The sequence below is a fragment of the Monodelphis domestica genome, chromosome 5 (genome assembly GCF_027887165.1).
Source record: "Monodelphis domestica isolate mMonDom1 chromosome 5, mMonDom1.pri, whole genome shotgun sequence".
Classification (NCBI taxonomy): domain Eukaryota; kingdom Metazoa; phylum Chordata; class Mammalia; order Didelphimorphia; family Didelphidae; genus Monodelphis; species Monodelphis domestica.
This window is the reverse complement of record NC_077231.1, coordinates 129,860,180-129,885,096: the sequence shown is the minus strand read 5'-3', so window position 1 is coordinate 129,885,096 and position 24,917 is coordinate 129,860,180. Positions and strand designations below refer to the sequence as shown.

General features: G+C 34.5%; 2 protein-coding genes across 26 annotated transcripts in view; one reads left to right on the top strand and one right to left on the bottom strand.

Moving 5' to 3' along the window:
* Window positions 1-8,839: 8,839 nt before the first annotated feature.
* On the bottom strand, window positions 8,840-9,910 carry CAPZA3 (capping actin protein of muscle Z-line subunit alpha 3). The gene has a single exon (XM_007503586.3). The coding sequence runs from the start codon at window positions 9,756-9,758 to the stop codon at window positions 8,856-8,858; it is 903 nt and encodes a 300-aa protein (XP_007503648.1). The 5' UTR covers window positions 9,759-9,910; the 3' UTR covers window positions 8,840-8,855.
* Window positions 9,911-9,937: 27 nt separating this feature from the next.
* PLCZ1 (phospholipase C zeta 1) overlaps window positions 9,938-24,917 on the top strand; it is a 107,705-nt gene continuing 92,725 nt past the window's right edge. For 11 of the 25 annotated variants that reach the window (XR_008912195.1, XR_008912196.1, XR_008912193.1 and 8 more), the window contains exons 1-4: window positions 9,938-10,092; window positions 10,490-10,640; window positions 13,042-13,163; window positions 24,507-24,738. Coding sequence is in view for 18 of the 25 variants with exons in the window: in XM_056799310.1 (XP_056655288.1) it covers window positions 10,628-10,640; window positions 13,042-13,163; window positions 24,507-24,738 (367 nt within the window). In the remaining 7 variants the exon portion in view is untranslated. Of the gene's footprint in view, window positions 10,093-10,486; window positions 10,701-13,041; window positions 13,164-24,503; window positions 24,739-24,917 lie in introns of all 25 variants that reach the window. The other 14 variants (XR_008912191.1, XM_056799306.1, XM_007503589.3 and 11 more) reach the window with 13 other exon arrangements.

The window sequence follows — 24,917 nt, the reverse complement described above, 5'->3', positions numbered from 1 at the left end:
CAACTCATTTTTTGTTATAGTGTCATTTTCCAGAAAGAAATCTCATTAATAATTTATATCTAATTTCAACCTAACACACAGATTCTGTTAAAAGAAAAGTGAGTGGGATTAACATAGTTAAGTGAGTAGGATTAACTAAATCAAATGTCAAGTGAAAATTATGACAAGTATCTAGAATTCCATTTCCCCTCTTTTACTGCCCCCATTTTCATGAAATAATTATTTTTAAAAAGTTTATTTTCTTATGAAGTTTTGTATGTATATTTACAAATAATGCTCAGTATTTTATTAATTTAAATTTATTTGTAATTTATTTGAAGAATATCTCAAACATTAAATTGACTTTATAGACAAGAATAACATTTGAATGTTCCTTCTAACCATTCCTACCTTTTTTGGTTCTTTTTATCATTAGGCTAAGATATTTAATTATGTATTTTCAAATATAGGTCCCCCCAGGCCTCTTCCCCAAACATTTTCAGCAGTCTTTTGTTACATGTCCATGAATATTTGTCCTTGTACATGTCCTTTTCTTAAAAAAGGGCTTGATTTATTTTTATTTTTATATTACCTCTTGTTTGCTACCCCTCGGTATAATTATCCTACCCCCACTGTAGAAAAAAAGCAGAAAAGTTAGCCAAATTCATTAATTACCCCAGTATAGAGATCAAGCCCACAGATTGTGTAACATTCTACACCCATAGTTCACTACCTCTCTTCCAAGAATGAGTGCATTTCAATTAGTCATCTTTCTAGATTCCATTCAGTACTCATACTTGATAATTTCTGGGAAGACAATCCCATCTCATAGTCATTCCTAGTCAAACAGAAAGTAGATGAGTTTACCCTGTCATACACTCATAGATTCCATTTCTAAACTTTTTTTCTCTCTTATATATTCTACCAACATCCACAAATTCTCACTTCCTCTTACTCACCTTCATTCATACTGCATCATCATCTAGATGTTAGCCCATGAAAGGGCTACAAATGCAGTATAATCAAAAAAATGAAACTTGTTTGTATGGACTTTGAAGAGTTGAAATGCAGAGGAATATTCTAGTTGTCCTATCTTTAAATGCCTTTAATTTCATTCCTTTTCTTTCAATCAAATGAAACCTATTATTTCTCTTCTGTGTGTATGTGAGACCGAGGAGGAGGAGGAAGGGGAAGAGAGAAAGGACTGATTTTTATTTTTTCCTCCTCTTTCTATTTTGTACTTTGGAAATTAAATTTTTTGAATCCAGGAGTTAGAATTTATATTTATTCCTATTAAATTAAATTTTATTGGCTCAATATTACTGCCTATTATTGTATAACACTTCTAATGTGTTAGCCAAGTTTCTTTTTAAATTTCATCCTCAATTTCAATAGGCTATCATTATGTTTTTATACAGAAGAGGGAACTGACACCAAAGACCTGGAGTATTCAATTCACTTTAAGAAGCATTTATCCCTGTCGCAGACTATTTACTTCCCAGGTAGGATAAAGGGGTTAGAGAGGGAGAGAATCTGAATCACAAAAATATCAAATAACAATTGTTAAAAATTACTTCTGCATTCAATTGAAAAAAACCCTGAAAAAAAAGCCAATGAGAACCCCCTCCCCCCAAAATGAAGAAGCATTTCTCAAGTGTTTATTGTGTACCAGGGACTGTGCTAGTTGCTGGGAAAGCAAAGTCAAGAACAAAAACAGAGTTGACACAGACATTAGGGAGCTTACTCTTTACAGGAGGGAAGGAACATGTACATAACTAAGCGTATACAAATTATATGCAGATGAAAATATAGTAATTTGGGGAGAGGGACAGAGAGTAGGAACAACAAGAAGGATAAGGAAAGAGTCCTTGAAGAGAAGGTAGCATTTGAGCTTACTCTTGAAGTGGTCAAAGGATGTCAAGAAGCTGAAATAAGACTTAAACCCATTCCAAGCATGGAACATAGCCCATACATAGACACAGAAACTAGAAATGGAATGTCATTCTGGAAAGTAGCAAATTTGTCAGTTTGGTTGGAATATAGAGTGCAGGATGGGAAACAAGAGAAAGCAAGAGTAGAAAAATAGATGGGAGACAGAACTGCCAAAGACTTAAAGGTTAAAAAAAAGGAAATTGTATTTAATCTTAGAAGCAATGGAGGACCACTGAAGTTTTTGAACAAAGGGAGTGACATGGTCAGGACCTCTCTTTAGTGATATCAGTTTGGTAACAATGTGGAGGATGGACTGGAGAAGGGAGAAACTGAAGACATGGAGTTCAATTAGGAGCCCACTGCAAGAGTTCAAATGAGAGATGATGAAGACCAGAACTAGGTTGTTGGCTATGTGAGTAAATGAGATGAGATACATGCTTTGATTTATTGTAGAGGTTATAGAGTTATGATAGAAAAGTGTGTGAGGAAGAAAAGAAGAGTTAAATATGACGCCAAGATTGTGAACTTTACTGTCTAGGAGGATAATGGTGACTTGTGTAAAAGTAGGAAAATTTGGAAAGTGGATGGGTTTGGGGAGGAGTTAGAATTCTGTTTTGGCCCTGATGAGTTTCAGATGTTTATGGTACATCTAAGAGATATCCAATGGGAAGCTGGTGATGCAGATGCAACTAAAGCTCAAGAGAAAGATAAAGGATGGATAAGTAGATTTGGGAGGCATCTGTGCGTAAACAGATGATAACTAGGCCCATAAGAACTGATGAGATCATCAAGATAGACAGGAAAGAGAGGAAAATAGAGAGATGCATATTTTGACAGACAGAGAAAGAGAAAGAAAGGGAAAGGAGAAGGAAGAGAATAAGGAAGAGGAGGATGATGGCAAGGATAATTCAGTGTTACTCTTTGGAATATTAGCAGAGTATTGTGAAGTGACTTGCACGGTCTTCAGACTTCCAAATCAAAGGGGCCTACATTTCATGTGGTGGTATTTTATGTACCTTTAGGTGACCAGAAAACACATCATTATAGACAGAGGGTTCCAGGGGGGAAAAGCAACAACAAACAAATGGAAAAAAGAGAAGCTGCATCATAGAAGGCAAGTGCTAGTCAGACCCTGAAGATAGCCTTGTCACTTTTTGGAATAAGCATCTATATGGTAGGGAGAAGGAAAGGAAGAGTGGGAAGCCTTCATGGTACATAGTGGTCCCACCCCAGATAGCAGATAAATATTTGTTAGCTATTTCAACATGCCTGTTTCATTTTTAGACAAACATAATGGATATAAAAAGTTAAGAATCTGAAGACATTATTTGAAAAATTAAGCTTAGAAAAAGCAAGGTGGCTCAATGGATAGAAAGCCAGGCTTGAATACTGAATACTGGAGGTCATGGGTTCAAATATGACCTCAGCCACTTCCTATGTGTGACCCTGAGCAAGTTACTTAATTCCAATTGCTTAGTCCTCACTACTCTTCTGCTTTAAAGCCCATATGTAGTATAGATTTTAAGACAAAAGGTAAGGCTTTAAAAAATTGAAAAAAAGAACTGAAAAAAAGAATTGAAAAAAAATTGAAAAAAAAGTTTAACTTTTGGTAATTACTGAATTGCTTAAAGAAGATATTTTTTTTCAGTGCTGCATAACTTTATAAAAACTGACCTTGCACTAAGGCATAAATAATTCATGAATCAATGCAGAAAAGCAGAAATATTAAACACATTATTTATAGACCATAATGTAAAATCAATGGACCAACAAGCATTTATTAAGTACTTAATATGTGTTAGTCATTACATTAATCAAGTATTGGTGATACAAATAAAAACAAAAACTGTCCTTGCACTCAAGAAACTTAAATTCAAGGGAGGACATAATCGTACAAGAACAGGTACATGCAAGACAGATACAGAGTTATGGGAAGGGGATCTGGGAGAGAAAGATACTAACTAGCAATAAGAGGTGGGTTTGGAAAGCCACTTGCCAAAGGCAGCATCTGAGTTCTGGGAGAACATGAATACTGATACACTATCAGTGGATCTATGAATTGATCCACCCATTCTGGAAAATAAGTTGAAATCATTCAAGAAAAGCCATGAAACGATTCCTAGCCATTGCTACAATGACTACTTTTTGGCATATATTTTAAGGAGGTTCAAGGGAAAAAATAAAGGTACCATAAACATTCAAATATTTATTTCAAAACTTTTTTTTTGTCTTGGCAAAGGACTAGAAACAGAGTGAGTGCATTTGTTAGGAATGGCATAACAAATTATTCTGTATGATTACATATGGAATACAAATTTAATGGAATTTTATTATATCAAAAATTATGAATGTGATGAATTCAGAGAAATAAGAGAAGACTTGTATGAACAAGTAGAGCTAATAAAAAGTACACTCAATGATTACCATAATGTTAATGAAACATCATCAAATGATTCTTGAAATCAGATTAATTTTAACGACCAATCCTCATAATAAAAAATAGATAATGAAACATTCTTTTCTCTTGTTGGTATAGAGGTAGGGGCCCACATGTCTAGAATGTTGCTTGTTAGTTAAAAGCATTCCCTTTGCTGGCAGATTTTTATTAATTGTCTTTGAGGTGTCAGTAGGAATCCTATGTAAGGAAAATAGTAATAAAAATTTAGGGAAAGGGAAAACAAGATGAGATCTGCTGTTTATACATGAGGAAATGTTTATGAAAAAATACATAGTTTTACTATTCAGATTTTATTTTGCTTCTGTTTTCTCTATCAGGTAGAATATTCTTTGAATTGAAAAGACTAGCTAAAAAATAAAGGAGACTGAAGCTCAGGACAGGCAGAGAGGTGGTAAAAGAGAACCTGGCTTCCCTAAAGGGTCCTGGAGTCCTGAAAAGAAGAGATATCAAATAAGGCTGCTGCAGAATATGTAGAGGTGATTGCTTGACTACTGTCAGTGATCTTTAAGATATCTTGGAGAAGGTGAGGAGTGCCACAATACTGATTAGGTAAAATATTCTGTCTCCCCCCTCCCCAATGAAGACAAAAGATATCAAGAGCATTCTTTCAATGAACTATTTTTTTTTAAACCCTTACCTTCCATCTTGGAATCAATACTGGTAAGGGCTAGGCAATGGGGGTCAAGTGACATGCCTAGGATCACACAGCTGAGAAGTGTCTGAGGCCAGATTTGAACCTAGGACCTCCCATCTCTAGGTCTGACTCTCAATCCACTGAGCTACCCAGCTGCCCCAATGTACTAATTTTTAAAAGAAGGGAAACATATATTAAGTAAGTTATAGACTAATGACTTTGACCATCATCCCTGACAAAATTTTAGAATTGATAATTAGCAGCAAAGAGCTATTTATTAAAAGTAAAACATTCCAGATGAGCCCCATTTCTTTTCTTGAGGGTTACTAGAGTGATAGATAAGGGAGATGCTCAGATGTTGTCTAGATTTCAAAAAGGCATCTGACAAAGTTGCTAATAATACTCTTAAAGACAAAATAGGGAGATATACCCACATATAAAAAAATATTAGAAGCTGAACAGGTTAATTGATTAGATTAATCAATCATTTTCATCCAATAGAAAAGTCTTTAGTGGGCTTCTTGGTGGATGTCGGAACCCTGTCATTGGCAGGGCCAATAGGGTGGTGTTTAAAAGGATCAATTGCCCTTGATTCCAAGCACCACAAGAACTGCAAATTTAGTAGGTGCTATTGCAGAAATCACATCCCAATAGACAGTTGATATAGCCTTAGGAACCCATAACTCACAAATTCACAAGGTAGTTGCCCTGCCAGTTAGTATTCATCTTTATAATTACTGTTGCTTGTTGCAGATCTGTGCTCAGGGAAGAAACATAAAGGCAAAAGAAGGTACCCAGTCCCTCATGCTCATCTAGCCAAGCACAGTGATTGTTCTGATTTTAGCCAACAATGCCACTGGTCTTGGGGTAGAAATTTTAGGGTGAGAAATACTGGAATAGTCCTAAAGAATCTGCCCGAAAAAGGAGAGGAAGAGAACCTTCCTATAGCCTATTGTTTCTTCCTGGCTCCACTCCTGGTTTTCTTCAAAATAATTTTCCAATCATATCAATGAAGTTAAAGCCCGTATCCATCCCAAAGGAGTCAGAGTGTATGTTCCATAGAAACTTTCTTTTTATGAATACAAAGTTATTAACCTGCTATGTTTTGAACACTACCAGGTTTGGGGGAGAAAAAAGTAGTTAAGACAGTGTCTGCTTTGAGAGAGTTTATAGTCTAATAAGGTGATATGATCTATGTAGAGTTAAATATAATACAATATAATACATTTTAAACATTGTCAAAATGAAAAAATGACAAAATAAGTAAAAAAAATAAAGTGACAGAAATCCAAAAGATCTCTACAAGCTGGAAGACTGGTCTGATTTTAATGAGGTGAAATTTAATGAGGTACAAACAGAAATGTTGAATCAATTCCTTAGCCACACAACTATACAAGTATAGAATAGTGAAGATAAAAATAAACTTTGGCTTAATGAGAAAGGCCTAGCTTGGGTTAATAGAACAGGACTATCAAGAGAGCTAATTCAATATGAGACTGAATTAAAAGAAGTCTAGGGCCCAAAATGAAGAAAATGATAAGACTATTTGTACTCCATTAGACCTACCACATCTGGAGTATCTTGTTTAGTTTTGGGGTCTAAATTTTAGGAGGGAAATTACCCAACTAAAACATGTCTAGAAAATTGTGAATAGGATTTTGGAAGGAAAAAATATGCAGTAGTGGGAAGAACACTGGCTCTGGAGTCAGGGGACATGGGTTCAAATCTTGCCTGTGACACACTTTGGGACCTCAGGCAAATTACTTCACTTTTCTGACCACAATTTCTATTTTTTGTGCAGTATGGTGATTGTATTAGGTATATTAGGTATTCTCTGTGGCTCCTTCTAGCTCCAGCTCTATAATCTGATGACTGAATGGAACTGAGATGTCCAATATATATCCTTTGGGGATTTGTTCCTCTGAGGAAAAATACTCTTCCATTCAATCCTTTAAATCTAGTATACTCATCCATGTACTCCAATTCTATCAAAGATCTTTTGGAATACCATTAGAGGAGTGACTATGGTGTAAGCCAGGGAGTTCTGGCTCTAGAGTGAGGGGACATGTGGTTCAGGCTTTTTGCTGCCATTTACTACAAGATGTATGGCTTTGGGGAGGTTGCTTAACTTCTCTAAGACCTCTTGCCCATCTGAAAAATAGTGATAATAATGCCTGTATTACTTCTCTCATGGTTTTATTGTCAAGATCAAATAAGGGTAAAATGATTTGTAAATTCCAAAGGATCCTATAAATACAGTCTATTTTTATACATCTAGAAATTGACTTCATATCTCTGCTCTGCTACTGTGATATTCATAAGGATATACACATATCCTAGAATTTCTCCTTTTTCCCTATTTCACTGGAAAAAAGTCTCAATATTCTTAATAAAAAGAAGGTTGGCATAATCTCTGCACTACTGGGATTATGCACTGTGTATAACTGGAATGCATACTTTTGCCATGATATGTTCTCCCTTATGGCAGGGCCATGTGAAGGCACCTAATTAGCCTTGGCTCATGTCTGGGCAAGTGGTTACTTAGCATGACTTTAGCACATACATCAAAGTACTTGCCAGTGGCAAAGAAGACACCATGATTGTCCAAAATAAATTTAGCACTGTAAACTATATATATCAAACTTCATCCTCTACCCATTGGTTGGCCAATCCCAAATTAGCAAGATGGTGCTCAAGGAAGGAAAGGCTCTTCCTTTTGGAACGAGTGAGTGGGAGCTGGAGTGGCTGACAAAGTTTTGGAGTTTCAGGGAATCATGGAAGTGGTGGGAGCTCTAAGGATGCTTTATGATGGCTTGGGAAAGTTGGGAGTCATCCCAGATTGTTAAAGGTAGAAGTACTTTTGATCATCAGAAATTTTATTAGCTGTTATCATTGTTGTTGTTATTATTAAACCTTTGTCTTCTGCCTTTGTAACAATTCTAAGAGAAGAGTGGCAAGGGCTAGGCCATTGGAATTAAGTGACTTACCCAGGGTCACACAGTGTCTGAGTCCATATTTGAACCTAGATCCACCTGACTCCAGACTTGGTCCTCGATCCACTGAGCTACCTAGATACCTCAAATTATTATTGTTATTGAAGTGGTAGGCATAGTGGATAGAGAGCTGTTCTTGAGATCAGAAAGACTAGAGTTCAAGTTTTAGCTCTGACAGAGAGACTGTGTGACATGGGTTAAATCACATAACCTCTCAGCATCCCTTGCAACTAAGACTCAACATTGTAGAACAGGTGCTGATCTGTTTTGGTAGAGAGTATCCTTGCTGGGAATTCCCTATCTGAATAAAATCACAGATTTGATCCAACAAGAGCATTATTGATTATTTCTATTGTTTTTTCCTTTATAAATACCCTTGTGAAATACATTTGCAATTTGGATTGTGAAGTAAACGGGAGAGAAAGGAAAGATGAATTGAACAAGGCAAGAGACCCAGGTACAGTGTTAACATTGCTACATCTGGGAAGATCAGGTCTTCATGAAGGTAGAAGTTTGAGTTTTGCCTTATTTAACTTCAGTGAAACAGAAATAAGAGATTCTCATTTATGCTATAGCAAGAAGAATTTCTAAGCCAAAGTCAGGTTCTTCTGGTTCAGTTTTGGGAAAGAGTTCATTCCCCCAGAGGATGAGTTACTCCCTCAGAGTCTTGGCTTAGAGCAATCTCTTACAATTTTATAAGTTATCTGTTCCCTACTATTCTTGATTTCTGTGCTCTGATATACACTCTAGGAAATACTTATCTTTTGGAGAAAAAACCCCACATCCAAAACAAAACAGAACAGTACTCCCCTTTTAAAATGACCCATTCAAGAACAGCCCATCTCCAGGAACAAATGATTTATGTGATCCAGTTGCATAATGCGTTTTTTGAGTAACTGATATATCCATGCACAGGATACATCACCAACTTCATATCATTTACTATTCTCTGCCAGTCAATATAAGTACGAGTCACTGGAAGATCTCTTCTTAAAGTTTTTTTCAGTACAATAGTGAGGTCCTGTAATTCTTCTAGGACTGCTGCTTGAAATTTGTTTTCTTGCTCTTCTACAAACTTGGCAAAACCTAAAGCCAGTTGAGCTTGGTTAACCACATCCAAGCAGTCCTGTACATCCTTACTGATATCAAGGTGAAAGTTGATATGTTTAAAAAAATGTGCTTTCACATAAATTGACCCAATTACTTGGGTGAGAAATGGAGTTACTGAAAAAATCCATTTTGATTTCCAAAGTCCATTCCAAAAATTTGAAACTTTGTAATGATGATCTTCTATGCAGGCTATCAAGAACTCCTTATTTTTTATGGTTTTCCTAAGTACATTGCAATTTCCTGATGGGAAGTGATTGCTCACATATATTTTTAAAGCATAAGATACCACCATCCTCAGACATTCTGCTTCATTACGGAGAACACCATGACTCTCAATGTCCTTCAATTGATTCTCAAGAACATCAAATTTGAAAGAAAGCCTGGAATGAGAGTCAAAAAAGCGCTGGTCACCCAATTCATTGTGGTGAGCTAGTAATACTTGATGTCCGTCTATATTGAGTGGCACAAAATACTTTTTGCAGTATTTGTTACCGGCCCATTCTCCTTGTTGTCGCATTAGTTTTTCATCTTGAACCAGAAGAGAAAGGTCATCAAAACTCTTTCTAAATTCTCCTGGAGGGGCTTGTGTTAGCAAATTTTGAATGGCCCTTTCTTTCTTTTTATCACTCACCTTATTGCGAATGTTCATCATTGTTTTTCTTGCAAGAAAAGTAAAGATTTTGAATTTAAGTATGACCAAAAGAACTTCATAAAATGATCCTTTCCAATTGGCATGTTAAATGTTCAAGCAGAAGTTTTTATCATCATGCATCATCAGGACTGGAAAGCTCTGACCTTCTAGATGATGTCATAATGCATTTTACTCAGGAATATCTAGAACTCTTGAAGAAGTCACAGAATGTATTCATGTGGAAAAAAGTTGTAAGGCCAACAGTCATCTGACAGGCTGATTTCCAGTGTAACAGCTCACTATATTCTGGGAATTTAAAGAACCCAGGTCTCCTGAATACTCCTCTGCAAAGGTGGTATGTCTGTGTTTGTGTTCCACACTGGGAGATATTTAGAGAAGTAGCCCCAAGATTCAAGGAAGAGCTAGGGACACTGGTGAAGCTGGTTCACTGAACTTTTTAAGCCATTAGTAGAATGGCCTCAAATGATTTGAAAACACTTTATGAAAAGGAGACTTGAATAAATGTACAAAGAGAGAAATATCAACATTCTTATTGACTCAGTTCTTGAAAGCCATACTCTTCTGGTTTAAGGAAAATTTGTAGTTTTAAATGGACACCAAGAGAGGTAGACCACCCTGTATCATATAGGGTAGGACTGGAACAGGCTGGTCTACCTCAGATTTTGCTCTGTAAAAGAAAGTGAAATGCTACAGATCATTCATGGGTTGTCCTCTACTCTTTTCCCCAGCAGCAGGTTGTGGCAGCAGCAGGTACATTAATGAAATCTACTACTTCAAGAGGCAAACCTGAGCACCTTTGGATGTACCATAAGAACAAGAAATGTGGAATGCTTGAATAATTGAGAACAAGACATAAAGGGACCTAAGAAATGGAGAACAGATATCCATTCAGAAGTTATTTCTGCCTCCCGTGTTCTTTCTCCTGATCTCATACTTGCCTGGGTTTTGATTTCATCTTTTTTCCCAAAATTTTTTTGTTAGCAAAAAAAGTCTGTGCCCAAGAAACAGATTTTTAACCTAATGCCACACTTCTCTTAGGTTTTCTCTAGTTTTGATATAATTCTCTTTGTTTGGTAAAGAATAAAAGGATTGCCATGCCGAGCCTGGCCCTTGATCCATATAACTTAACATTTTTTCTCTGGCATTAGCACCATGACATGCTCTGTTATAGGATAATTTCCTCCTAAATATCAGGCTCACAAGTTTAGATGTGTCCCTCTAAAACATTTTAGTAGCTCTTCATCATCAAAGATAGGGCATATGTCTCATGAATTTACGTGAATCTTGGTTAAAAGTATTTATGTGTTTAACATGTTCATCTCTTAGTGGTAATAGAATCATATATAGATTTAGAATTGGAAGGGACTTTAGAAGTTATTCCATTGAACCCTCTCATTTTGTAGATTATGAAACTGAGGTCCAGTGAGGTTAAGTGACTTGCCCAGGGTCATTCAGGTAATGCCTAGACTTGAGGTAGGATTTGAACCCAGATCTTCCTAATTGTTTAGGATTCTGCCCATTGTACCACTTCCCTTATGTTTTCTAAAATTTTCTCCAATTCTTCCTCAATTAAGCAATATTTCTTTTCTGTGCTCTCAATTTATATATTTTGAACTTGGATTTTTCAAAGTTCAATCTTAAAAGTGCTATAGAAATGGTAATAATTATTATTATCATTATTCTCATCAGTTTTAATGAAAATTCATTGGTCTGATAAATCCATGTTCCTGCTACATATACCCCCACTGTGGTTATATTAAATGAGATAAAAATTGACTCTCATCATTCATTTTATCCAGCCTGAATAGTAAAGATCTACTTAATTTATTCTCAAAATAAATGAAAGTTCATTTGTCCTCTTGATCATTTTAGATCTCTCTCTCTAGACTTCATTGCGGTGTGAAATCTTTATACAAATTCCAGGTGTGACCATACTATAGTTTCGTTCCTCTTCCTGATAGTGTTCAAAATTTGTCAACCTTTCTGGGTACAACAGCACATTAAACTCATGCTTTCAGGAACTAATCTGTGAATAACTATGTTTCTTGCTGGTATCATGACTTTTTTTTAAAAGATTTTCCTTCTTTCACCTGTAATTTTTATCATTTCATGTCTGAATGTCTTTACTCCACTGAGATACTTCTATTGGTCCAAATACAGTTTTTCCTCCTATCCAATTTTTATTGTTATTTGGTATATAGCTAAAAATATAACTATATGCATACTTATATGTTTATATATCTATACATATGGCCATGGGGAGAGGGACAAGCAAAGACAGAGGAAGATGGAGAGAGATAGAATACAAAGAGAGCCAGAGAGAAAGTGGAGGGGGGGAGCTGGAGTTGGAGAACATTTTATGATAGAAAGAATGCTGGATTTGAAGTTAGAGTATATGATTTCAAATCCTAGCTCTTCTACTTATATCTATGTGACCACGGGCAAGCCACTTCTTTCTCTGGGTCTTCGTTTCTCCTTTAATGTGTATGACATACACATAATAAGGTAGCTAGGTATATTGGAAAGAGTTCTGGGTCTGAAATCAGGAAGTACTAGTCAAATCCAGCCTTAGACTCTAATTTGTATTGTGACCCTGGACAAGTCATTTAACTTTGGTTTGCCATAGTTTCCTCATCCAAAAGTACCTACCTTCTGGTGTTGTAAGGATGATATGAAATAATTGTAAAGAGCTTAGCATAGTGCCTGACACACAGTAAACACTAGATAGAGATTAGCTAGTACTATTTTACACTCAAATATTATATATAATATTATTATACACCCCTATTTCTATGTATGTATACACACACATATATATGTATATATATAATTTTTTTGTTGTTGTTCAGTCATTTTAGTTACATCTGACTTTGTGCCCTCATTTGGGAAAGGCTCTGGAGTATTTTGTCTTTTTCTTTTCCAGTTCATTTTACAGATGGGAAACTGAGGCAAATAGGGTTAAATAATTTTCTCAGGTTCACACAACAAATAAGAGTCAAAGGCTGGATGGGAATTCATCAAGATGAGTCCTCCTGATTCTGGGATAAGTGCTCCATCCACTGAACCACCTGGCTACCCATATTTTCTTTTAGAGTGATCTTATTTTAAGGATATGGTCTACATTAAATTGATGCTTTATTTGAACAAATACAGCATACTGTCTGTATCTTTTTAAACAAATTACCTAGTCCTAAAATAAACTTTAAATACTTAGTTACCTAACAACTTTGACTTACTAAGTGTTAATTAAACATTATCCTTAACTTGTTTTTTCTCCATACATGGTTCTTATCTATTATACAGGAGGACTTTAGAGCTGGAAGAATCAGCCTTGAAAAAACGGTGAAATTACTTGAAAAGCTAAATATCCGGTGTGATGGTAATCATGTCAAAAATGTATTTAAGGTGAGAAGATATATTAATTTAATTTTCTTTTGTGGTTTTGTCAATATAAATTGGTGGATTGTTTCTCTCGTTTATGGTTCCTAAACTATTAACCAGGACAAATGAAGTCTGTTAGAAATCAAAGTAATTATTAATTAATAATTAATTAATGCTTATTTCTGAAAATGGATAGTTTGGACAAAAAGAAAAAGTGACAGCTAATAGAAAATGAGAATATTTAGTCATCAACAAAATTTAATTCAACTTTGAATAATCTCTTTTGTAGAAAGTTTGATGACCATAAAAATATGAATGCAATGTTATCTGATTTAAAATAGGTCTCATCATTGTTCTCCAAGTTAGGCTATTTTAAGGTTCTTTTCTAATTTTAAAGGGCTATATTAATAGCCACAATTAGGATTGTTATCCTATAAATATAAATTGTTGTTATGAAAAGCATGAATAAGGATTCTATGAAAAAGTCATTGTTAACTCTAATCAGTCGCTAGTGCCAAAGCTAACATAAAGTCAGTAACTTGGGGTGGAGGTGGGCTAATAAGCGGGGGTAGTGGGTAGATGTCTAGGGCTTGACAAGAGAAATTCTATTCTTGGAGCATGAGTTGAGTTAAAGCTGGAGGGATTCCTGAAGAATTAATACTTTCCTGCTTATTCATGCCTCTTGTTCTGGACACTGAAGCTTTTCAAGGTCTGCCCTAAACTATAGTTCATATAATTAAAAACCCCAAGTATGGTCTGACCAAGGCAGAGTAAGTAGGAAATATCACCTCTTTGTTTCAGGAAGTTCCATCTAAACAACCAAAGGGTGAAGTTAGTTCTTTTGGCCTCCATATCAAAGAACATTGACTCATATTTAACTTGTGGTCTCCAAAAATCCAGATCTTTTTCAGACAAAAAACCCTGCAAGCATTTTTTTCTTCATCTTGTACTTGTGGAATTGTTTTTTTGAACCAACGTATAAAACTTTACATTTATCCACTTTATATTTAATTTTACCAGATTTAGCCTAGCTCATCTAGAGCTGTTCTAGCTCATCCAACTTTTTTTTTGAATTCCCACTCTTGTTCAGTGTTTTAGCTATCTTTCATAATTGTAGGTCTTCTTCAAATTTGAAATGCATGTTATGTATATTCTTATCCAAGACACAAATTAAAAAGCTAAAACTTTGAAGGTCAAACCTGGATGCCTGGGGCAGTGTACTGAGATCTCTTACTAAGTTGACCTCTAAGCATTAATTGAGTCCATCTTTCCAACAATCCAAATCCATATTTTGTACAAGAATGGATGCTTTATTAAAAACATTGCAACAACCTAGATAAATTACATAGTATTCCTTGATCTACTGTTTAAATAATACTGCCAAAATGGGAAATAATGGTTTGGCAAGGCTTCTTCTTGATGAGGCAATAATGGACTTAATATCATTGCTTCCTTTTTTAGATACTAATTAACCACTTATTTAACAATACATTTTCTAATTTTTCTAGGAATTGACATCAAAACAATTCTCCTATAGTTTGTAGGTCCTATTCTTATTCAATTTTTATTTGAAAATCAGGATAGCATTTGCCCTTCTTCAGTGCTTTAATGCCTCTCCTGTCTGTTCTCTATATTCTTTCCAATACCACTGAAAGTGGTTCAGCAGTCAGTTCACCAATACTTTGCTTATTCAAGGATATAATTCATCCAGGTCAGGTGTCCTGAATCTGTCCAAGACTGCTAGATGCTTTTTCCTTCTTTCTTCTTAGGTATCTCATGTTTTCACTGCCATTTTATCCATTTTTGTTCCGCCATTTTCTCTGAAAAAGTTATTCTCTTTGGCAGAGAAAACAGAAATAAAAATGAGCAACAGTACCTTTTGGATATTGTCAGTTGTCACCATTCTATTTCCTTTGACCAGTGATTCTATCCCATGTTTAATCCATCTCTTAATCCCAATGTAAATTTTTTAACTTCCCAACTTTCCTAGCTTAATTTTTCTCAGCAGATCATTTGGAGCTCTATTATTCCTCTATTTACAGTTCTCTGCTTCACTTTCCTAGTCATTCTGTTACCTTCCCTTTTGTTTATGTCATATGATACAGATATTAACTTGGCTAATAGAGTCACTGATAGATTATGTAGAAGAGAAGAGGTACAGGACAGAATCAGGGGCATCTCCATGGTGAGGGACAGAACTTGGGATGATGACTAAGGAGACTGAGAAGGAGTGGTCATACAGGGGGGAGGTGAGCAGGTACAGTAATAGAATAGTATCCAGGAAGACAAATAAAGCTGCAAGGAGGTCAATACGGAGGAAGCCCAAGAAAGCTGATGGATTTAATTCAATTTAAAATGACTTTTAGTAAAATGCAGTCATGTTGTAAGAAGAAGCAGAGTTTTTCCTATTGGGCAAGGAACCTTTGAGCAAAGTCTTATTGGATAAATCCAAACATTAAGCCCTTAGCTGAATAAGGGTTGTACCTACAAAGGAGTAGAACTAGGACAATGATTAGTGCTTTAGGAGCCAGAGAGACCTTAACATCACTTTCAGAGATGACCTAGTGTTGGCTGAGAGAGGAAGCATGAAAAAATGGAGATGAATTTGTATTGACAAAAGATGGTCCTCATTACTGAGAAAGATCAGTCCTCCCCTGTAGATAATTATAGGAACTATGTTCAATATACTTTTAAATGTGTTTTTTGAAATTTCATAAGAGAAATTTCTCTGAAATTTATATTTTTAAAAGAATTTTTTCTATTTATTACCTTTTTGAAATTCCCCCCTTGAACAGAATTGTTATGTTTGGCTGAATCATTGATTTTATTCTAATGTTTTAAATTTATTTTAAAGCTATGACAGGGGGCAGCTGGGTGGCTCAGTGGATTGAGAGCCAGGCCCAGAGAAGGGAGGTCCTAAGTTCAAATTTGGCCTCAGACACTTCCTAGCTGTGTGACCCTGGGCAAGTCACTTGACCCCCATTGCCTAGCCCTTACCACTCTTCTGCCTTGGAGCCAATACACAGTATTGGCTCCAAGACAGAAGGTAAGGGTTTAAAAAAATAAAGCTATGACAGTTTTGTTTATTCCTTTACATGATAGTTTGCTTAAGCATTGGAATGTCATGAATTGCTGGATAGAGAGATAGAGCAATAATTAAGCATTTGCTATGTTCCAGACATTTTGCTAAGAGCATATGAGACTATTGTAAGAAGAAATGAGACCATTCCTGATCTCAAGGAGCTAATATGTTAGAGGGAGAAAATAACTCATAAAAGGGAGTGAGGAACTGGGGTGAAGGTGGCCAGGTAGTCAGTCTACAGAATCCTGGTGGTTTGGGGCAAGATAAGATTAAAGTTGACTCGTAGAAACCAGTGTCTCAGGACTGGAATCCAAAGCTTTTCCAGCAAAGCTATGAGGATTGTGGCTGGACTGTAGGTTTCAAATAGTTAATGTAAAATAAGCAGTATGGCTGGAAAATCAGATGGAAAGGTTGGAATTTAAATCTTATGTTAGACCATTTAAAAATCATAGTAAACTGGAAAAACATGAATATGACAATTTGCATATACAGAAAAAGAAAGGAAGACGTATATAAAATCACGAACCCCCTATTCTATAGATACTGTTTTTAAAGTATATATTAAAATTCACATGATAGTATATATAACACACTGTACTGCTTGTCTGGTCCTGCTTTTGAAAGCCCTTTTGCACTCATCTGTTTATTTCTTTAATGTTCCTTTGGGGCTTTCCCCCTTTTTAAAAATAACATACTATATTTAACCTCCTTCTTTATAATTTCCCACCCCTCCAATGAACCTTTTCTTGTAATAAATAAATGTAGACAAGTCATGGGTACATAGTGTGTTAGTCCTGGAGTCATGAAGACCCCAAGTGCAAATTTGACCTTAGATGGAAAGTTACTCAACCTCTTTTGGCCTTAGTTTCCTTAACTATAAAATGTGAATAATAATATCATCTATCTTGCAGTTTTTGTGAGGATTGAATGGGATGATATTTGTAAACCACTTAGCACAGTTTCTGACAGTGTAGGAACTTTCTAATTCTTCCTCTTCTCTCCTTTTACCCACTCCCCTCCCTCTCTCCTTTCCTCTCTTCCCTTCTTTCTGTCTTCCTCAGTCAAGCAAAAATTGCTTAAAAATGCAAGTTTTATTCTGTACTTATATGTGATAAAAGCACCATGAGATTTGAGGACCAATGACCCAGTTTTCAAAAAACAAAGAGGCAAGATTACACATCATAGGTCAGTGAGCTTGACCTTGAATCCTGGGAAATTTCAAAATTGGATCATTAAAAATATGGTCATACTTGTATCTTCCTTTCAATTGGAGATAGTTACAAATCTGCATTGGGAAGGGGTTACTCATACTGATGAAGCTATAGATCCTCAAAATATTGTAATAATCAACCAAAATGTTTTATAAAGTCAGTGGAAGAAACTTAGGTAAACATTAAATCTTTGGAGAATCAGGGAAAGCTTTATGGAGTAGCTGGCCTTTGACCTTAAAAGAATGAGCAAGAATTCAGTAAAGAGAAATGATTTCGAACATATAGATGATCATAAGCAAAGCCCTGGGAGTAAGGAAGACTAGGGCATGTCTGCAGGGCAGTTTAGACCAATTTGACTGAGATATACTTTATGCTGAATAACATGAGAAAAAGATGGAAAAATTATATGACTCTTAACCAATCAAATCATTAGACCAATGGGAAGTGTGGTGCATTTCCCACACAGGATTTGATCCAATGACATGATTAGGTTGATAGATTAAGGGAATATTATTGACACAACATATTTGTATTTCAGCAAATTGCTTGATAAAATCTTTTTGTTATTATGGACATGGTTAATGGACTAGATGAGAGTATGGTTAGGTGGGATCACAACTTATTAAGTAACAGAAAAGAATGTGTGAGAAGCAGAGTGGAACAGTGTATAAAGTTCTGGATTTGTAGTCAGAAAAATCTAGGTTTAGTTTGTGCTTTGCAAACTTATTGACTCTTTTAACCATAGAAAAGGCACATATACTTTCTATTCCTCATTTTCCTTAGTTGTAAAATGAAGGCATTGGAATCAGTGGCTTCTATGGTATCTTCTAACTCCAAATCTATAAATCTATGAACTTAATTTTTTGTGATTTCATCAGTTGGATAATGGGAGGATCAGTTGATCAATGATTGCCTCCTTCTCTCCCTTACCACCTCTCAAGTATCTTTTGAAAGCTCCAGGACACAAGGTTTGTCAATAATCACAAGTTCTATTTGTGTCATTTTAGAATACGAACACATTTGAAATCACCAATTCATTCTTATTCTGCTTAAACTAGTACAGATATCATCAAAGTAAACCAATTTATTCTCTTTTGCAAAAACTTTTCAGGGGATAAACTATGTTGAGCAATTACATTTCTTTGAAAAAATCACTTGTTTTGAGCCTCATTATTAAGATCTTTGCAATGCTTTTTATATAATATTCATCTTTTCAGAAAATTGTCACAGCTCCATTGATGTGTGTTCTAAAGTGTGATGCTCCAAACTGAGCTCACTCCTCCAAATATTATCTGATTAGGGAAGAGTACTGTAGTACTAGTTAATCCTTACTATGGGAAGCTATTCCTTTCATAATGCATCCCAATTTTCTATTAGCTTTATTAATGAACATATCACACCGCTGACTTAAGTATTGAGTCTGAAGTTCATTAAAACTCCTAAATCTTTTTCACCTTGTGCTTGTGCTGTCTATTTCTAATTTAAGAACAATGGGTAGAAGTTGCTGAGAGGTAAATGTAGGCTTCATGTAAGAAGAAACATCCCATAATAATAACCCTAACTGCCATGGCTGACTTTGGGAGGTGATGGGCTCTGTCCAATGGAGGTTTTTAATCAAAGGAAGGCTGACCACTTGATAGGTATGCTGCAGAGTGGATTTCTTCAAAATGGATTTACATTGCTCCAATATTCCTTCAAACTTCTGTGATTGTGTTTTTTAAAAAACGCATTTTCACTAAGCAAGGAGGGAAGAAGATTGCTTTTCTAAAACCCATCTACAAACCCCCACAAGACCTAATTAAACTAATTTCATTGTATCCTAGTATAGCAATTCTCAAAAGAGAAATTAGAATTAAGATTAGCAGATAAAATTGTTGTCCTTCCTTTCTCAACCTTAGCAACAAAATATTAATGGGACTATATCAGAATCTTAAGTCAAGTATTTCTTGTTCCTTTATTTTTTCCAAGATGTGCATAGATATCTATTTGTTTTTTCCTTTAGAACTGCTTTGTGTGTATGTCACTCTTCTGCAATGTAGAGTGGTAGGACAAGAATGACTAGGAGTCAAGATTAAATTCTAATTCTTCTACTTCAGGGTCCATGTGATTTTGGGCAATTGACTTCATACCTGTGAACCTCATTTTTCTAATCTGTGTAATGGGAATCAGAGTAGATGCCAAGACTATCTTGTAGAGTTGTTGTGAGGACTGAATGAATATATATATACATATGTATATGTATATATATATATATATATATATATATATTAGACCAATTTCATTAAATATTTGGGAAATTCAGGACAGCACACCTAGCAATCTTCTATATACCATTCGCTGTGTTTGAATATACAGTACTATAATGAATTGGCTTTTCTTCATTTCACTCAGTTTTCCTCCAACCCCCTCCTTATCTCTTATCCTCTTGGCATTTCTGTGCTTCAGCTCTCAAGTTACTTATTTTTGTAGTGTGCTTTTTTTTCTCTGTCTCTCTTACTCTCATCCTTTTTTGGTTCATCAACCAATCATTATGCTTCTTTGAACTCAGGGTCTTGGGAGTTATTGAATTGAATTCTCCTTGTGCTTTTTGAACTTTGGATCAGGAATTTTCAGCCTTATAATCTCTCCCCAGTGTCAATCTGAATTTAATGTATTTATAAAAAAACAAGTTACCTGAGGGGTTTTAGTTATTATATTTAATCAAAATGTTATGCTTCTTTAACATAATAGTGTTATGTGAACCAATCAAGAACAGTGTGGAATTCAAATGTTTAATTCACACTGGCATTCACTTGAGTTTGTCTAGATTAATGAGGTTTTATAGTAAAATACCAAACCAAACCAAACCAAACAAAACTAGGAGTGGATGGAAAATTCAGTGTGAGCCAAAAGAAAGATATGATGGTTAAAGGAGATAATACCATTTGTCAGTTTGGGTTTCACTAAGAAAGACATAGCATTTAGAAGAGAGGAAGTATGGGATAGCTGTTTGTCCTTCCTTCCTACCCTCCCCCATATTTTCCTTAAGAGTTTATATATATATATACATAGATGTAATATAATTTCTTTTATTATGTGTAATTTTCTTTTTCATTTTGTCTAACCTTTGATAGTGTGAATTGTATAACACTAAATCTACAAATCAGCTTAGTTTATCAGTTCAATTCTGCTGACAGTTCAACTTCAAACAAAAAACACTTCAGTTATTGAAATTACCCAAAGAAAAATGAATTCACAACAAAGATATGAAAGTAATGATCAGATAACCTAGTAAATATCAATTTCCCATATTAACAGAACATGTAATAGAGAATTCATCCCAATCTCTGGAAATGGATTAAGAAGGCAATTTTGTCAGTTTTTTAAAAAGGTTGTTTGGTGATGGAGTTAAAAATGTCTGTTTTATATCATGTCAATCTGGACATTTTATATTTTTATAGGTACCAATAAACTACCAAGAAGTAGATAAGAATAACAAAATTCACTGGGAGGAACAAAATTGTAAAATCTGAATGAATAAATGAAAATAATTTATTTGTTATGTGCAAAACACTGTGCTAACCCCTAAAGATGTAAATAGAAAAAAAAGCAAAACAGTGCCTGATCTCAACGAATTCAGATTTTAATTGGGGGAGGCAACTAATACAGGAGTTTTTAGTTTCAAATCAGATGGAAAGACTCAGGAGTTCTTAGGGCATATCAATAAAGATTATAGAAAGCATCGCCTTTAGTAGTATTTCCATTGATAAAACTTTTCTTTTTTATGACACTGAGCATTTGCCAGCACTATGTTGGTAAATCAGTGATAAAATTCAGAACATGAACAATTTGGGGAAGAATTTTTATTTGACAAGACATCTGGGAAAACTAGAAAGCAGCTTTGGGGAAAAAAGTTTAAATCAGCATGTTATATCATATACTGCAAAAAGCTAAAACAAATATGAATTCCAAACATAAAAAGTCATACTATTAACAATTTATAGGACAAGATCAGATAACTTTCATAACTATGTAAATGAGAATTAGACATAACTATGTCTAAGGAGAATTCACAAAAAATGGAATCTAAAGGAAAGCCTCCAAAAGATAAAATGGATAATTATTCTTATCTGAAATTGAAGAGCTTATGAACAAAATCAATGCAGTTAAAAATGAAGTTATAGCATTTATTGGAACTATTTTTTATGAGGGTCTAATATGCAATATGTAGGGAATTAATATAAATATATTGGTGGCAAATGGGTAATCAGGAATTGATACCTTTGATTAAAAAAAGAGATAGTAAGAAAGCAATTAGTCGCCCTTATTAAGTTCAAATCATCAGAACCAGCTAAACTATATTCTTTGATGCTAATTTGGCAGATGTGATTAATGAGCCACCATCAATGGTCTCTGAAAGATCATGGAGAATGACAGGGTGTAATTCTGACATTAAAGAAAGACAAAATTCCAGTCATTCAAAAACAAAGGAGAGAGAAAGAGAACGAGACAGAGAAAGACACAGAGAGGCAGACAGAGGAAGGCAGAGAGAAAAAGAGAAGAAAACCTATTGAACTATATAGCCCAACAAATTTCACTTGAATATTTGGCGACATTCTAAAATATATTATTAAAAGAGTATTTAATGGCTATGTAGAAATGCAAGCATTGATTGGAAGGAGCTTAATATGGTTCCAAGAAAGCTAAGCCATGTCATTCTAGACTCTATTTTTTTTTTTGAGTTAGAGTATCTATTTTTTTGAGTTAGAGTATCACTACCCTGATACATTATCTAATCACCTCAAATTTAGATTAATGTAATAGCCTGCTGGTTGGTCTGTCTGCCTTATCTCTCCCTTCTTCAAATCATCTTTACTCAGTTGCCAAAGTGATCTTTCTATACCACAAGTCTACGTTACCTCCTACTTAATAAATTCAAGTGACCCTTTAATATCTTCAGAATAAAATATAAAATCTTATATTTGACTTTTAAAGCCCTTAACACCCTGGAACCTTCTTACTTTTCTAGTCTTTTTACTTCCACATATTTTAAGAACCATGACACCACCTTTTCTACTATTCCTTGCACTAGACTCTCCACCTCTCCACACCATATCTTTTCTGGGGGGAATTGATCCGACCATCTACCTGGAATGGCTTTCCTCCTCATATCCTCTTGACTTCTCTGGCTTTCTTTGGGACACAATTAAAAAAAGACAATTCAAATCCCATTTTCTTCAAGAGGACTTTCCTAATACTTTCCCCATAAGATTACTGAGATGATCTCCCATTTACACTGCATCTATCTTGAGTACATTTAGTTGTTTGCATATTGTTTCTTCCCCTAGAATCTGAGCTCCTTAAAGGTGAAGACTACATTTTTTGCCTTTCTTTGTATCCGCAGAATTTAGCACAGCACCAACTACATATTAAGAGGTTAATAAATGATTGTTTAATTAAATGTGAAATACAGTTAGATGAACTCAGAACTGTTTGAATTATTGAATCCAACCTGTACTTATTAATATTTATGTGTCTAACTGGAAGAATGTGTTAAGAGGACTTTCTGACCTTTTTCCATTTAACACATTTACTAATTTCTTTGATAAAGATATATGTACCATAATTATAAAAATTTCACATGGTACAAATCTTGAAGGAACAAAAAATTAGATTCATTTTCAAAGAAAATTTCAAAAGTCCAAGTTTTTGGCTGAATTTAATTTATTCTGAAGTTTAGTAAGGACAAATGTAAGTCTTATACTTTAAAAAATCATATAAGTAAAAAATCAGGGAAACTTGGCTTGATATTTTGTCTAGAAACAATATAGGAGTTCTTATAGAGTGCTAGCTAAATATGTCAACTGTATGCTATGGCTGATAGAAAAAACTAATATAATCTGCATTAGGATAAGTGTAGTATCCAGTACTAGGGAGGAGATAGATTTTTTATACTACATCTTAATCAGATTAAATTTTGAGTTTTATGTCCAGTTCTAGGATCCCTCTTAAAGAAAGATATTGATAGCCTGAATAATATCCAGAGGACATCAACCATAGGAATGGAGGGTCCTGCCTTTATAATTTCATTCTTCCTTTCTATTCCTACCCATTACTTTGTTCTGCTTCCTCATTCTCTCAAGTCTGGAATTCTATAGAACAACTGCCTCTTTATGCAACTTCTTCCTTCTAGTCTTATGCTGATATATTCTACACATAACTATTAGATTACTCTTCCTAAAACTTTTCATTATGTCACTTGCCTACTCAAAAAAGACTATACTAGTTCCCCATTACCAATAGAATAAAGAACAAATTTTGATTGTCACTTAAAGTCCTCTACAGTATGGCTACAGTATATCATCCTTACCTTCAGTCCCACTATACCTCAACTTCCAGTTTTTAATTCTACTTACTGCTTCCTTAGTAGATTTTATACCTGACTTCATGTCTTTGTCATGCCACTGTCTCATTTGGAATGTGCTCACTTGTTTATTTATATACTATCCATTTTTCTAGGCCATTTCCATTTTCAGCTTTTCTATGATCTTTTCCCAAGTATTCCACTTGGTTCTTTGTCTTCTGCAAGACAAATCACTTATTGTCTCACTCTTCAAATAATTTGAAATTTGATCACATACTACTTTCAATTGTAATTTAATGGAATTGTTTAACTCATCTCCTTCCCTGTCTCAAAACTTCCTAGAGGGCGCTATCACTTTTTTGAGGTTGTTATTGTTGTTGATCACCTATACTGTTATAATTTTCATAGTATGGTATTATTTTAACATTTAATGACCAATCAATAATATTTGTTGAATGAATGCCTGAATAAAACCAATGGTTAAAACCTAGAATTTAAAGAAAACAACCCTTCTTATTTTTACCTGCATTTTTACTGTAGGATAATATAAATGATGGTGATATATTTTTCCTGCTTCATATTTCTATTGGTGTGGATTTTTGACAGTAATACTTTATTTTCTTTAAAATTTTAATTCATTTTGTATTTAAAGATTTGTGATTTAAAAGACACTTTTAAAAAAAGTAAAAATGCATATGTGACTCCATAAGTTCTTTCTTTCTTTTTAGTAGGAAAATGACAAACAGAAGAATGGAAAAATAACCATAGAAGATTTTAGAGCAATTTATCGGAGTTTTGCTTACAGAGAAGATATTGTTGAGATTTTCAATGTTTATTCTCGAAATCACAAAATTCTGTCTGAACAAAATCTGATGGAATTTCTTAAAAAAGAACAATATGTGCTTGAGATAGATAAAGTCATTGCCAATGAAATAATTCAAAAATATGAACCCATTGAAGAAGGTATAATCTTTTCTAATTTGCTTTAGTGTTTATAGTGCAAAGATTTTTGTTATATATGATATATTTTTAATGCATATTTTTAACCTAGTCTTTTTAGTTTAATGATGATCCATATTTATTTGTATGAAAATAGTGGCATCCCATATTATATTCCCATACATACAATATTGACCATATTT

What these genes read in the sequence shown, in the direction of transcription:
- CAPZA3 (XM_007503586.3), bottom strand. Translation starts at nt 9,758, where the DNA reads ATGATGAACATTCGCAATAAGGTGAGTGATAAAAAGAAAGAAAGGGCC.